Source organism: Lampris incognitus, chromosome 1 (assembly GCF_029633865.1).
Source record: "Lampris incognitus isolate fLamInc1 chromosome 1, fLamInc1.hap2, whole genome shotgun sequence".
Lineage (NCBI taxonomy): Eukaryota > Metazoa > Chordata > Actinopteri > Lampriformes > Lampridae > Lampris > Lampris incognitus.
The window spans coordinates 78830010-78843808 of NC_079211.1; the positions used below are offsets into that span (position 1 = coordinate 78830010).

Below are 13799 nucleotides of genomic sequence, written 5' to 3' on the forward strand. Positions count from 1 at the left end.
CAGGAAGTCCAGAGTCCAGTTACAGAGGGAGGGGTTGAGGCCAAGGGAGAGGAGTTTGGTGGTTAGTTTGGCAGGGATGATAGTGTTGAAGGCCAAGCTATCATCTATAAACAGCATCCGGATGTACAGTGCATCTGGAAAGTATTCACACCCCTTCACTTTCCCCACATTTTGTTATGTTACAGCCTTATTCCGAAATGGATTAAATTCCTTTTTTTCTCATCAATCTACACACAATACCCTATAAGGACAAAGTGTAAAAGGTTTTGTAGAAATTTTTGCAAATTTATTAAAAATAAAAAACTGAAATATTGCATGTACATAAGTATTCACAACCTTTGCTATGACTCTCACAATTGAGCTCAGGTTCATCCTGTTTCCACCGATCATCCTTGAGATGTTTCTACATCTTGATTGGAGTCCACCTGTGGTAAATTCAATTGATTGGACATGATTTGGAAAGGCACACACCTGTCTATATAAGGTCCCACTGTTGACAGTGCATGTCAGAGCAGAAACCAAGCCATGAAGTCAAAGGAATTGTCTGTGAACCTCCAAGACAGGATTGTATCGAGGCACAGATCTGGGGAAGGGTACAAAGAAATTTCTACAGCTGTGAAGGTCCCGAAGAGCACAGTGGTCTCCATCATTCATAAATGGAAGATGTTTGGATCCACCAGGACTCTTCCTAGAGCTGGCCGCCCAGCCAAACTGAGCAATCGAGGGAGAAGGGCCTTGGGTCAGGGAGGTGACCAAGAACCCGATGGTCCCTCTGACAGAGCTCCAGCATTCCTCTGTGGAGGTGGGAGAACCTTCCAGAAGGACAACCATCTCTGCAGCACTCCACCAATCAGGCCTTTTATGGTTGAGTGGCCAGACGGAAGCCTCTGCTCAGTAAAAGGCACATGACAGCCCACTTGGAGTTTGCCAGAAAACACCTAAAGGTCTCTCAGACCATGAGAAACAAGATTTTCTGGTCTGATGAAACCAAGATTGAACTCTTTGGCCTTAATGCCAAACGTCACGTCTGGAGGAAACCAGGCACCTCTCATCACCTTGCTAATACCATCCCTACAATGAAGCATGGTGGTGGCAGCATCATGCTGTGGGGATGTTTTTCAGTGGCAGGAACTGGAAGACTAGTCAGGATCGAGGGAAAGATGAATGGAGCAAAGTCCAGAGAGATCCTTGATGAAAACCTGCTCCAGAGCGCTCAGGATCTCAGACTGGGGCGAAGGTTTACCTTTCAACACGACAACGACCCTAAGTACACAGCCAAGACAATGAAGGAGTGGCTTCGGGAAAAGTCTGTGAATGTCCTTGAGTGGCCCAGCCAGAGCCCAGACTTGAACCCCATTGAACAGCTCTGGAAAGACCTGAAAATAGCTTTGCAGCGACGCTCCCCATCTAACCTTACAGAGCTCGAGAGGATCTATTGAGAAGAATGGGAGAAATACCCCAAATATAGGTGTGCCAAGCTTGTAGCTTCATACCCAAGAAGACTTGAGGCTGTAATCGCTGCCAAGGGTGCCTCAACCAAGTACTGAGTAAAGGGTGTGAATACTTATGTACATGCAATATTTCAGTTTTTTATTTTTAATAAATTTGCAAAAATTTCTACAAAACCTTGTTCGCTTTGTCATTATGGGGTATTGCATGTAGATTGATGAGAAAAAAAGGAATTTAATCCGTTTTGGAATAAGGCTGTGACATAACAAAATGTGGGGAAAGTGAGGGATGTGAATACTTTCTGGATGCACTGTATGTGTTGTTAAGTTCAAGGTGGGTCAGAGCAAAGTGCAGGGCAATGGCATCCTCGTTGGACCTTTTGGGACAGTAGGCTAACTGATGTGGGTAGAATGTGGGGTGGGGGGGGGTGGGGGGCTAATGTTTTTGATCTGAGCCAGAACCAGTCTCTCAAAGCCCTTCATGGCAATGGGGGTGAGTGCTATGTGTCGGTAGTCATTCAGACATGTGGGTGTTGGTTTCTTGTGGACAGGAATGATAGAGGTGGTCTTAAAGCATGCCAGGACTATGGATTGGGACAGTGAGAGGCTAAATATTGTTATGAAGACCTCAGTCAGGTGGTCGGCGCATTCCCCGAAGACCCGACCCGGTTTGCTGTCCGGTCCGGCGGCCTTCCATGTGTTCACTCTGTGCAGTGATTCTCTGACCTCTGCAGTCAATAAAGTGAGCACCTGGTTTTCTGGGTGGCTGGGGATTTTTGTGGCTGGGTCAGTATTGTCATTGTCGAAGGGGGCATAGAAATGATTTAGCTCATCTGGCAGGGAGACATCATGGACGGTGGGACCGCTATTGGAGCTTTTGTAGTCTGTGATAGACTAAATGCATTGCCACATTCGCCAGGGATCAGAGTTATAGTGAAAGTGGTCCTCTATTCGTAGGGAATATTTATGTTTGGCTGTTCTGATGCCCTTTTTGAGGTTGGATCTGGCTGCGCTGTAGGCCTCGCAGTTACCTGACTTGAATGCTGCATCCCGGACTTTCAGCAGCTGCCGGACCTCACTGGTCGTCCAGGGTTTCTGGTTTGGAAAGGTGCGGGCTGATTTTTTTTTTTTTTTTTGGCATTCTCAGTGCAAAAGTTAATGTAGACTAGTATGGCAGATGTCTGTTCATTAATGTCTGTATGGGAGCCATGGGTAGCTGAATGTGCAAAAATACTCCAGTCTGTGTTGTCAAAACAGTCCTGAAGTTCAGAGAGGGGTTTTATGAGGGGTTTGTAGGCTGGGACCAGGAACAGGCAGAGGTCGTCAAACTGCCCCAGGTGGGGGCAGGAAGGCGCTTTGTATGAGTCCTTGATGATTGTATAGAGATGGTCCAGGGTGTTTTGTCCCCTAGTGGGGCAGGAGCCATGTTGATGGAATTTGGGCAGTACAGCCCTGAGGTTAGCCTGATTAAAGTCACCACCTATGATAAAGGCATTGTCCGGGTGTTTGGTCTGTTGTCTGCTGATGGCACATTGTAGCTGCTTCAGTGCTACCTTAGCATTAGCATGTGGGGGGATGTATACAGCGGCGATGGTAATGGCCGTTAGCTCCCTGGGCAGGTAAAAAGGCCTGCACTGAATCATAAGCAGCTCCAGATCAGCGGAGCAATGCCTTTCAACCATCTTTATATTGTTGCACCAAGAGTTACTGACATAAATACTCAAACCTCCTCTGTGGGTCTTGCCGGAGTCTGCTGTCCTGTCGGCACGGAAGGCTGTGCGGCCCGCTAGCTCGACTGCCGAGTCGCCATGTTGCTGTTGAGCCAAGTCTCCGTAAACATCAGCAGACAGCAGTTCTGCAGCCTTTTCTGAGAGGACAGCCTGAGTCTTATCTCCTCCATTTTGTTAGCTAACGACCGGACATTAGCCATGAAGATGCTGGGGAGGGACACTTTGAAGGGAGCGCTACTTAGCTTAGCATGTAGCCCGCCTCGTTTCCCCCTCTTCTGTTTACGTTGCCGACAGGGGGCAGCGTTTCCACTGCAAGGCCGGTGAGCGGATAATATGGATGGGGGAGTTGTCCGTGATGGTGGAGGGAAGTGAGTAATCCCTTCTGAGGTTTAACACTTCCTGACGGCTGTAGAAGAGCACAGGACCTACACTTGTAAATACACTTAAAACTAACGTATAAATAACAAAGAAAACACGACACTGAACAGGGAACCACAGTAGCCGCTGCACCCAGCGCGCTGCACCCAGCGTGCTGCACCCAGCGTGCTGCTGCGTTTGTGCTTATATGGCTCATGAGGGATTCATATTAAAGAATAGATGTTTGTGTTTGTATGGATGACACCAGACACATCTCCTGGATCGATATGACTTTAAGTGTGTTTGCATCAGGTAGTGACAATGACATCAGAGCTGACCAACGTCACTGAACTGCTCCCCCTGCTGGAGAGTTCTGACCTGCAGCGACTGGAACAGGTTAAAGCTGCCATCAATGACCAGCTCAGCACAGGTCTGTCTGCATTTTATACTTGATATATCTGTACAGTATGTTTCTTTCTGTTTATTACTACACTTTATATATCTGTACAGTATGTCGTATATTCTGTGTAGTACTATACTTTATATATCTGTACAGTATGTTCTATATTCTGTGTATTTCTATACTTATATATCTGTACAGTATGTCGTATATTCTGTTTATTACTATACTTTATATGTCTTTACAGTATGTTGTATATTCTGTGTGTTACTATACTTTATATATCTGTACAGTATGTTGTATATTCTGTGTATTTCTATACTTTATATATCTGTACAGTATGTTGTATATTCTGTGTATTACAGGGCTGTATTGAACACCTGATTGATTAGGTAGTTGTCCCTGTCCCCTTCCATTTACCCCCGCATTATCAATTATCCTGTGCTAATGTTAGCAATCTAAAGGTACAGGTAGAGGTCTGGTCAAAATAATTTCAAATGATTTTTTTTTTTGTCAATTTCTTGACTTCTTTTGTAAGGTAAAGCCATGTGATATGTGAGATAATCCACTCCAAGGTGATCCTCTATTTCAAAATAAGGACCTTTGCTTAGGCAAAGCTTTTCCCACTGTCGGGAGGTTCTCATCTCCGCGTGGCCATGTCTGGGCCTCTGTCAAACACCCATGTTCTGTGTTCTGTCAAACACCTGTGTTCTGTCAAACATCTGTGTTCTGTGTTCTGTCAAACACCTGTGTTCTGTCAAACACCTGTGTTGTGTGTTCTACACTCTATATGTTCTGTATTGCTTATATCAATCAGATTTATTGCCAGGTAGTTCAGGAACATACAGGGAACTTGTCTTGGTATGTTGGAGCAAAAGGGAAAAATCAACGGTAAAGAGTAAAGATCAAACTGAACGCATTTTTATTTTCCGGAAAGCGTCGGTGGTGTTGATAAAGTACAAGCTTGTTTTAATTTATCATTGCCCCCACCAGTGCAACACAAAGACAGCCAAAACCTACAAAAACACACATATCCAACATATCAAAAAATATATATAAGAATCACTGTTCAAGGGAACTAACACCAGCCAGGATGACTGTCAGAACTGCCGTCTGCGTGGGCTAGCAGTTAGCTTAGCCTGCCCCACATCCACGTCCTGTCAGACCACCTTCAGCTTTTCCTCCTCGGTCACAGCTCCATGCAGGGCCGTGTTCCTTGGGCCCACCAGAGGCGGCAGACCAAGCTCTCCCAGCCGATCCAGTGCCAGCTCTCCCAGCCAGGCACCCTCGACACAACCCCCCGCACTCCACACGATGACACCAAAAACACAGTCAATGCCAGGTGGGGCCGCCGCCAGACCACCCTCGGTATTATCAGGTCTGCATGGGCTAGCGGTTAGCTTAGCCTGCCCCGCCCCCGCATCCCATCAGACCGCGCTCGGTGTTTCCTCTTCGGGCAGGGCCGCGGTCCCTGGGCCCACAGGACACAGCAGACCAAGCTCCCCCAGCCGATCCAGCGCTAGCTCTCCCAGCCATCAAACGAAGACACAAACCCAGACATGGACAAAGACGCTGCATGGACGGCAATGGGTGAGGCCGCTGCAAACATGAGTTCGCGCTGCCATCTTCCCACACCAGAAGTGGAAAACTGGACCGACCGTGTCACCGTGCTAATCAGAATCTGTGGCGGCTCTACTAGCCGATCATCAGCTGATAAAGACAGCTAACCAATGTAAGTGACGTTAGTAAAAGTGAACTCGGTCCTCAAGATGGCGCTGCAGTTACTTTAGTACTTGTGCCTGAAACCCATGGCTGTGTAATATATCTACATTCTATTTCTGTAGTCTGTATTTCGTACAGCTGTTTATAATATCTAACACTTGTACACAATTAGCTTAATTCTGTTATATATTGATAACATCTACATCTAGATTTGCATTCTAGCTATCTGTATGTAAAATGTATATTCTGTGTGTTTGTCAATATACTACATCTGAATATATGTTAATGTTCCGTGTGGGAAGATGGCGGCGCGAACTTACGTTTGCAGCGGCCTCACCCAGGACCGTCTATGCAGTGTCTTTGTCTATGTCCGTGTCTTCGTTTGGTGGCTGGAAGAGCTGGCGCTGGATCGGCTGGGGGAGCTCGGTCTGCTGTGTCCTGTGGGCCCAGGAACCACGGCCCTGCCTGGAGCTGCGCCCGAATAGGTAACACCTTGGGCCCTCTGACAGGACGCAGAGGCGGGGCAGGCTAAGCTAACTGCTAGCCCATGCAGACCAGCAGTTCTGATAACACTGAGGGCGGTCTGGTGGCAGCCTCGCCTAGCCTTGACTGTGTTTTTGTTGTCGTCATGAGGAGTGCGGAGAGATGTATCGAAGGTGTCTGGCTGGGAGAGCTGGTGTTGGATCGTCCGGGAGGGCTTTGTCTGCTGTGTCCGGTGGGCCCAGGGACCATGGCCTTGCCTGGAGCTGTGCCCGAGGAGGAAATATCGAGGGCGGTCTGACAGGATGTGGAAGCGGGCTAGGCTAAGCTAACTGCTAGCCTATGCAGACCGGCAGTCACGCTGGCGTTCACTGTATTTGACAGTGAACATTTTTTTGATATGTTGGATATATGTGTTCTTATAGTTTTTGTGGTTGGGATATGTGTGTTCTTATAGTTTTTTGTAGTTGGGATACGTGTGTTTTTGTAGTTTTTTTGATATGTTGGATATGTGTGTTCTTGTATTTTTTTTGTAGTTGGGATATGTGTTTTTGTAGTTCGGATGTGTGCTTTTGTAGTTTTTTTGATATGTTGGATATGTGTGTTCTTGTATTTTTTTTGTAGTTGGGATATGTGTTTTTGTAGTTGGGATGTGTGTTTTGTACTTTTTTTATATGTTGGATATATGTGTTTTTGTAGTTTGGATGTGTGTTTTGTAGTTTTTTTATATGTTGGATATATGTGTTCTTGTAGTTTTTTGTAGTTGGGATATGTGTGTTTTTGTGGTTTTTTGTAGTTTGGATGTGTTTTGTAGTTTTTTTATATGGTGGATATATGTGTTCTTGTAGTTTTTTGTAGTTGGGATATGTGTGTTCTTGTAGTTTTTTTGATATATTGGATATGTGTGTTCTTGTATTTTTTTTGTAGTTGGGATATGTGTTTTTGTAGTTAGGATGTGTGTTTTTGTAGTTTTTTTGATATGTTGGATATGTGTGTTCTTGTATTTTTTTTGTAGTTGGGATATGTGTTTTTGTAGTTTGGATGTGTGTTTTGTAGTTTTTTTTATATGTTGGCTATATGTGTTCTTGTAGTTTTTTATAGTTTGGATGTGTGTTTTGTTGTTTTTTTGATATGTTGGATATGTGTGTTCTTGTATTTTTTTTGTAGTTGGGATATGTGTTTTTGTAGTTGGGATGTGTGTTTTGTACTTTTTTTATATGTTGGATATATGTGTTTTTGTAGTTTGGATGTGTGTTTTGTAGTTTTTTTATATGTTGGATATATGTGTTCTTGTAGTTTTTTGTAGTTGGGATATGTGTGTTTTTGTAGTTTTTTATATGTTGGATATATGTGTTTTTGTAGTTTTTTGTAGTTTGGATGTGTGTTTTGTAGTTTTTTTATATGGTGGATATATGCGTTTTTGTAGTTTTTTGTAGTTGGGATATGTGTGTTTTTGTAGTTTTTTGTAGTTTGGATGTGTGTTTTGTAGTTTTTTTATATGGTGGATATATGTGTTTTTGTAGTGTTTTGTAGTTTGGATATGTTTTATTCTTTGTGTTGCACTGCCGTGGGCTGGGGGAAAGGATATTCCATTTCCTTCCATGTACACAAGAACATGAAATGACGAATAAATGTCCCCAGTGTTTGCTGGACATGTATTTGAATTACACCTGTCTCACTAAGGCTGTTGTTGTGTGTGTCTGAACAGGAGTATGTCAGTGTGTTCATGTGGATAGTACGTGTGTACAGTAAGTGGTCACTGAATATAATGTGTCCTCCTCAGACCGTGGAAACCTGGTGTTGTCCAGTCTGGTTGAATTCTACCTGGACAGCAGCTCTCCACAAGCAGCCCTGCTCCTCTCCTCTGTCAGAGAACCACATGACAAGGTATGTCTGTCTGTGTGTCTGTCTGTCTACCTGCACATCTCTGTGTAGCTGTCTGTGTGTGCGCGCGTGTGTGTATTTGTGCGATGGGTCGTGTAACAGACATGTCTGTTGTGAATTCAGATGATCTGAGCCGCCTGTTTCTCCCGCAGCTCCTCCTGGAGAAGCTGAATGAGAGTCTGCTGAAGTCTGGGACTCGTCTGGCCGCGCTCACCCTGCTGGGGCAGGTGGTGCAGAAACAGCCCCCCTGGGTGCACAAGATCAGCCGCCTGCCCCTGCTGACCTCTCTGCTCAAATGCCTCAAGGTAACTTTCATATCATGGTGCTCTGTGTCATGTCCACCTGAATACTGCCCTCTGCAGTTCAGTGATGACAGGAGCAACGAGTCATAACACACAAGACAAACTAGAGGATAATAGGCAAGGCAACTTTATTTATATATAGCACATTTTACACACAAGACACAGTCAGTGTGCTTCACCTAAAAGGCGCATACTGGGCAAGAAGAAGGATTTAACGACTAATTCATATAAATACATTTAAATGAAAGAAGAAAAGGTTGAAATCAAAATGTCATGCAAAGTTTACAACTTTGCAAAAAAGTACAAGGTTTGCAGTTTAGCAGAAAGTAATGGTAGACATGGACGTTTTTCATATGGATTTAAAGGTAGTCAGTGTTGGAGCAAGTCTCGAATCTTCTGGAAGTTTATTCCAGCTATTTGTTGCATAGCAGCTAAAAAGACATCAAAAGACATGCATGTAAGGAACAACACTCCCGTCTGTGCCCTGACCAAGGCAAGGCACATTTATCCATGTCGCACAGCTCCACACAAAACACACAGGGCATCAGGAGAAACAAGAGCAGGCTGGAGTGATGTGATCCACTCTTTTGGTCTTAGTAAGGACTTGAGCAGCAGCGTTCTGAATCGCCTGCAACTACAGCGGATTCACACAGTGCCTTGCAAAAAGTATTCAACCCCCTTGACAGTCGTCAGTAACTTCTGGATTATAAAAGATACTCACACATGTGTTCCTGAACAGTATTATTGTTGTGAAGCCATAAGCTCTAACAGCATGTTCCCACAGCCAGCATAAGTTATGTTTCACTGACTCTTTATTAATAAAAAGTAAAATACAGTGCCTTCATAAGTATTCAACCCCTTGTGCTCTGAAAGCTCCAAGTTTACACAAATGACAAATTTCACCTAAAACAAACTCAGGTTAACACAAGGGGACATAACTGGTGTGCAGCTGTAAGATATTAAAGTGAGGGTCTGGTTTATGGGTATAAAAGCACTATGTGTAAAGTTCGTTAGCCAGGCGTGACCTCCATCAGAACATGAAGACAAAGCAGCAGAACACTGAAGTAAGAGACAACGTGGTTAAAGTACAGAAGGAGGGAAAGGAACACAAAACAATATCCAAGTGTTGGGGTGTCCCACGGAACACTGATCCACTGTCAGAAAGTGGAAGCTGCATCACACCACCCAGATGCTTTGTAGGATGGGCCGTCCCTCAAAGCTCAGTGTCCGAGCAAGACGTGGGCTGGTGAGGAAGGCCCCACATCATCCTGCAGTCACTGAAGGAGCTCCAGAGTCAGTGGCTGAAACTGGAGTAAATGTGCATGAGTCAACCATATCACAGCTCTCCATAAATCTGGCCTGTATGGGAGGGTGGCAAGAAAGAAGCCGTTGCTAAAAACTATCCATATAAAAGCACACTTGGTGTTTGCTACCAAGCATGAGAGAGACCCAGTTAAGATGTGGGTAAAGGTTTTGTGGTCAGATGAGACGGAAGTTGAGCTTTTAGGCCAAAACTCAAAGCGTTATGTGTGGTGCAAACCTAACTGCTCATGTCCTAAAAACACCCTCCGTACAGTGAAGCATGGCGGCGGCGGCATAATGCTATGGGGTTGCTTTTCCTCTGCAGGCACTGGGAACCTTGTTCACATTGAGGGAAGAATGGATGGGGCTAAATACAGGAAATACTGGAAGAAAACCTGCTGCAGTCTGCCATAAAACTGAAGCTTGGGAGAAGGTTCACCTTCCAGCAGAACAATGATCCTAAGCACAAGGCTAAAGCAACAATGGCATGGCTCAGCAACAAAAAGGTGAACGTTTTTGACTGGCCAAGTCAAAGTCCGGACCTCAACCCCATTGAAAATCTGTGACACAGACTGAAAATCGCAGTCCAGAGGCGCCATCCCACCAACCTGCAAGAGTTGTACAAGTTCTGCCAAGAAGAATGAGCAACAATTACTCCAGAAGAATGTGCAACGCTTGTACATACTTACCAAGAGAATCATGTCTGTTACTGCAGCAAAAGGGTACTTTACAAAGTACTGATATGTGGGGGTTGAATACTTACACAGGCTCTATATTTTAGTTTTTAATTCATTAATATAGAGTCAGTGAAACATAACTTATGCTGGCTGTGGGAAAATGCTGTTAGGGGAACACATGTGTGACTATCTTCTATGATCCAGAAATTGGTGGTGATTCAAGGGGGTTGAATACTTTTGCAAGGCAATGTGTGTGTGTGTGTGTGTGTGTGTGTGTGTGTGTGTGTGTGTGTGTGTGTGTGTGTGTGTGTGTGTGTGTGTGTGTGTAATTTTTTTTTTGCTTATCATATTCTGTTAGCAACTAGACATATGCTGATACTTATGAGTTGTTTGATATTCTCTAGTCATGATATTTACTAGTCATACAATGCCTCTGGAAGGTTTAAATACTACACATAGCATCTTTGAGGTATCTTCCTATTCCATATTAAAGGAGCTATAGGTGGCTGCTGATTTTTGGCAAAATTTTAAATTTCTTATTATATCTCGACAGTAATCAATAGTACTCAAAAAAAATAAGATGTTTGACACTGGAAAAAAATCCCTCGTTCCTGTAAAGGGTAGGAGCTAAAACAACGACATCCAATCAAGCGAACGACCAAGTCAAATGATTGGAATGAGCGAGCTGTCTATCAAACCCTCACTGACACGCGCATTTGTTATGCACATAACCACATACACAAAGGTTGGTTGCTAACACATAGCTGCCTGCTAGCTACCTAGCGAGCCAGTTGTGATTGCTACAACAATGGAGCCGGATCCTGAGGAATTCAGAAAACCGACTGCACAGCAGCCAGTAGTCATGTTCATTATAATAATAAAGTTCGTTTTCTCTTACATGTGTGACATCCATTCGGTACAGCTAATTCGGCTCCGCTCAGAATGATGCTTGTCTCAGGTGAAATGCTTTCACTTCAATCAGCTGGTGTGTCCAGCGTGCGCATGTGCTCTCAGGGAGTGGCTTTGGAGGCATCCTGATGCTTTTTGATTGGGAAGGGCGGTGTCGAATTCGGTTTAAGGATTTGAAAATATTTTTAAGTTCTGCCCAAAATCAACGGCTGCCTATTGCTCCTTAATAACAGTAGGGTGTTCAGCAGTATTCTGTGGTGGTTCTTGTGTCCAGACAGACATCGACGTGGTGATTCTAATTACGGGGGTTCTGGTTCTGGTCAGCCTGCTACCCATGGTCCCTCATGCTGGAAAACAACACATCTACGACTCCTTTGATGTGTTCGGACGACTGGCCGCCTGGAGTCTGAAAAACCCTGGTAACTAACACTCAATACACTTGCTTGCTGGTAGTCGTTCGAGTCCGATGATCACATCCCTCCTTGTTAACGGTGCATTCTTTAGATGACTGTAGAGTCCAATTCTTGATCCACAAGTTTTATTGCACGTTGGGCATATGAAGTCTGAGTTAGTGGGGGCAGGCATGGTTGTGTCTCTACTTAGCCTTTTCTGTTGATTTTTTCACATTACTCTCCAGTTTTAGCGGTTCTATACCTCTGTGGCAGATTTCCCGCCAGTTGGAACGGTTGATAGCAGCTTGCTCCAGTCTCAAGGGGTCAAGACAACACTTCTTCAGCAAAGTTTTTAGCTGGTCTTTGTATCGCTTCTTCTGACCACCTGCGGACTGTCGGCCCAGATGAAGCTGTCCATACAGGACTTGATGTGACAGGCATTCTTGAAGCATCCTGATGACATGCACAAGCTTGCACATTTAGTGTTCTGTGGCCGTGGCTTCTGTGCTCTTGCAGTTTGTCCTAGCAAGAATCTTGGCATGGGAAACACGGTTACGCTACGTGATCCCCATGATTCGCTGCAGACACCTTATGTGCAACCGTTCCAACAACCTTAGGTGGTGGCTGTATGTGACCCATGCTTCACAGCTGTATAGGAGAGTTGTGATGCATACGGCTTTGTAAATGGCAATTTTGGTGTGAAGGGGGCGGTGTTTGTTTTGGAAGACCTTACATCGGAGTTTGATGAAGGCTTCAGAGGCTTGTTTGATTCTGTTATTGATTCTATTAAGTGACTTTGAGTGTTAGAAAAGCGCTATATAAGATTGATTTATTATTATTATTATTATCATGAATTTCGTGATCAGTGTTGCAACCCTCAAAAAGAATGCTGCCCAGGTATTTGAAAGATGCAACAACTGAGCTGAGAGTGGTTGGTGTGCTATAGCTAAGACAGGCATAGTGGGTGGGGGACTGGACCTCTATAGGCATAACACCTCAGTCTTGGTGATGTTGACTGATAGACCCAGCCTGCTGTAGGCATTCACAACTGCAGCAAGGATGGTTTGCAGGTCTTCGGGTGTGTGAGCTACAAGAGCACAGTCATCAGTGTACTACAGCTCAAGGACCTGCACTGCTAACAACTTAGTGGTTGCCTGGAACCTTTGAATGTTGAAGAGGTTTCCATGTAGCCTAAAGTTTATTGTGATCCCACTGCTGCCTTCCAGATCTTTATGGAAAAACTTTGTGACACATAGGAGGAAAATGTTGAAGAGTACCACACCCCTGCCTCACTCCAGTGCATACGTTAAAGGGCGCTGATTCCTGTCCTCCTATGGCCACCTGTGTCACCATCCCATCATGGAACTTTGATAAGAATGTTCGCAAATTTGCTCGGACAGCCAAACTTTCTCAGGATTTTCCAAAGTAGTAGCTCTCGATTCACAGTGTAAAAAGCTTTGAAGAGGTTGACAAAAGCCATGAAAAGGTCCTGATGTTGTTCACGGCACTTTTCTTGTCGCTGTCGTACTGTGAAAATCATATCCACAGTATTCTTGTTCTTCCTAAATCCGCACTGTGACTCTGGCAGCAGATGTTCTGTCAAGTGCTTCACCACCCTGCAAAGCAGTACTTTTCTAGGACTTTGCCTGCAATAGCTAGCAGGGATATGCTGGGACTGTTGCCACGGCTGGACTTGTCACCCCTGTTTTTGTACCGGAATTACAATTTTAGTAAACTTCCATTGTTGAAGGACACACTTTCTGGTCCCAGACCTGCAGGATGTAACGATAGATCATTCTAGTTCGCAAATATCCTCCTTGTTTTAGGAGTTCTGCTGAGATACTGTCACTGCCAGGGAACCTATTGTTCTTGAGGGAGTTGATGGCTGCAAGTACTTCTTGAAAAGTTGGCGAGTGGTCGAGGTCTTGGATAGAATCAGGAATCAGGAACACTTCATGGATGGGTGGACGAATTGGCAGCTCTTCCAGGATGGATTGGTCAGTTAGTGAGTGCTGGTTAAGTAGGGCTTCAAAATGTTCAGCCCACCTTGCCAGGATCTGCTTTTGGTCTTTCAGGGTTGTCAGTCCATCCGCTGATTTTAAGGATATGATAGAGCAGTTCCTATGGCCGTATAGTCTTCATAGAATTGTTGAAGTTGTGCATATATTTTCTGTCAGCATATGATTGAATGTCGTG

General features: G+C 44.6%; 1 protein-coding gene across 1 annotated transcript in view; it reads left to right on the top strand.

Moving 5' to 3' along the window:
* The window catches only part of tsc1a (TSC complex subunit 1a), a 115462-nt gene that overhangs the window by 15088 nt on the left and 86575 nt on the right, over positions 1-13799 (top strand). The window contains 4 exon segments of the mRNA XM_056278079.1: positions 3848-3965; positions 7921-8024; positions 8174-8326; positions 11486-11630. Coding sequence (XP_056134054.1) covers positions 3857-3965; positions 7921-8024; positions 8174-8326; positions 11486-11630 — 511 coding nt within the window. The 5' untranslated portion in view covers positions 3848-3856.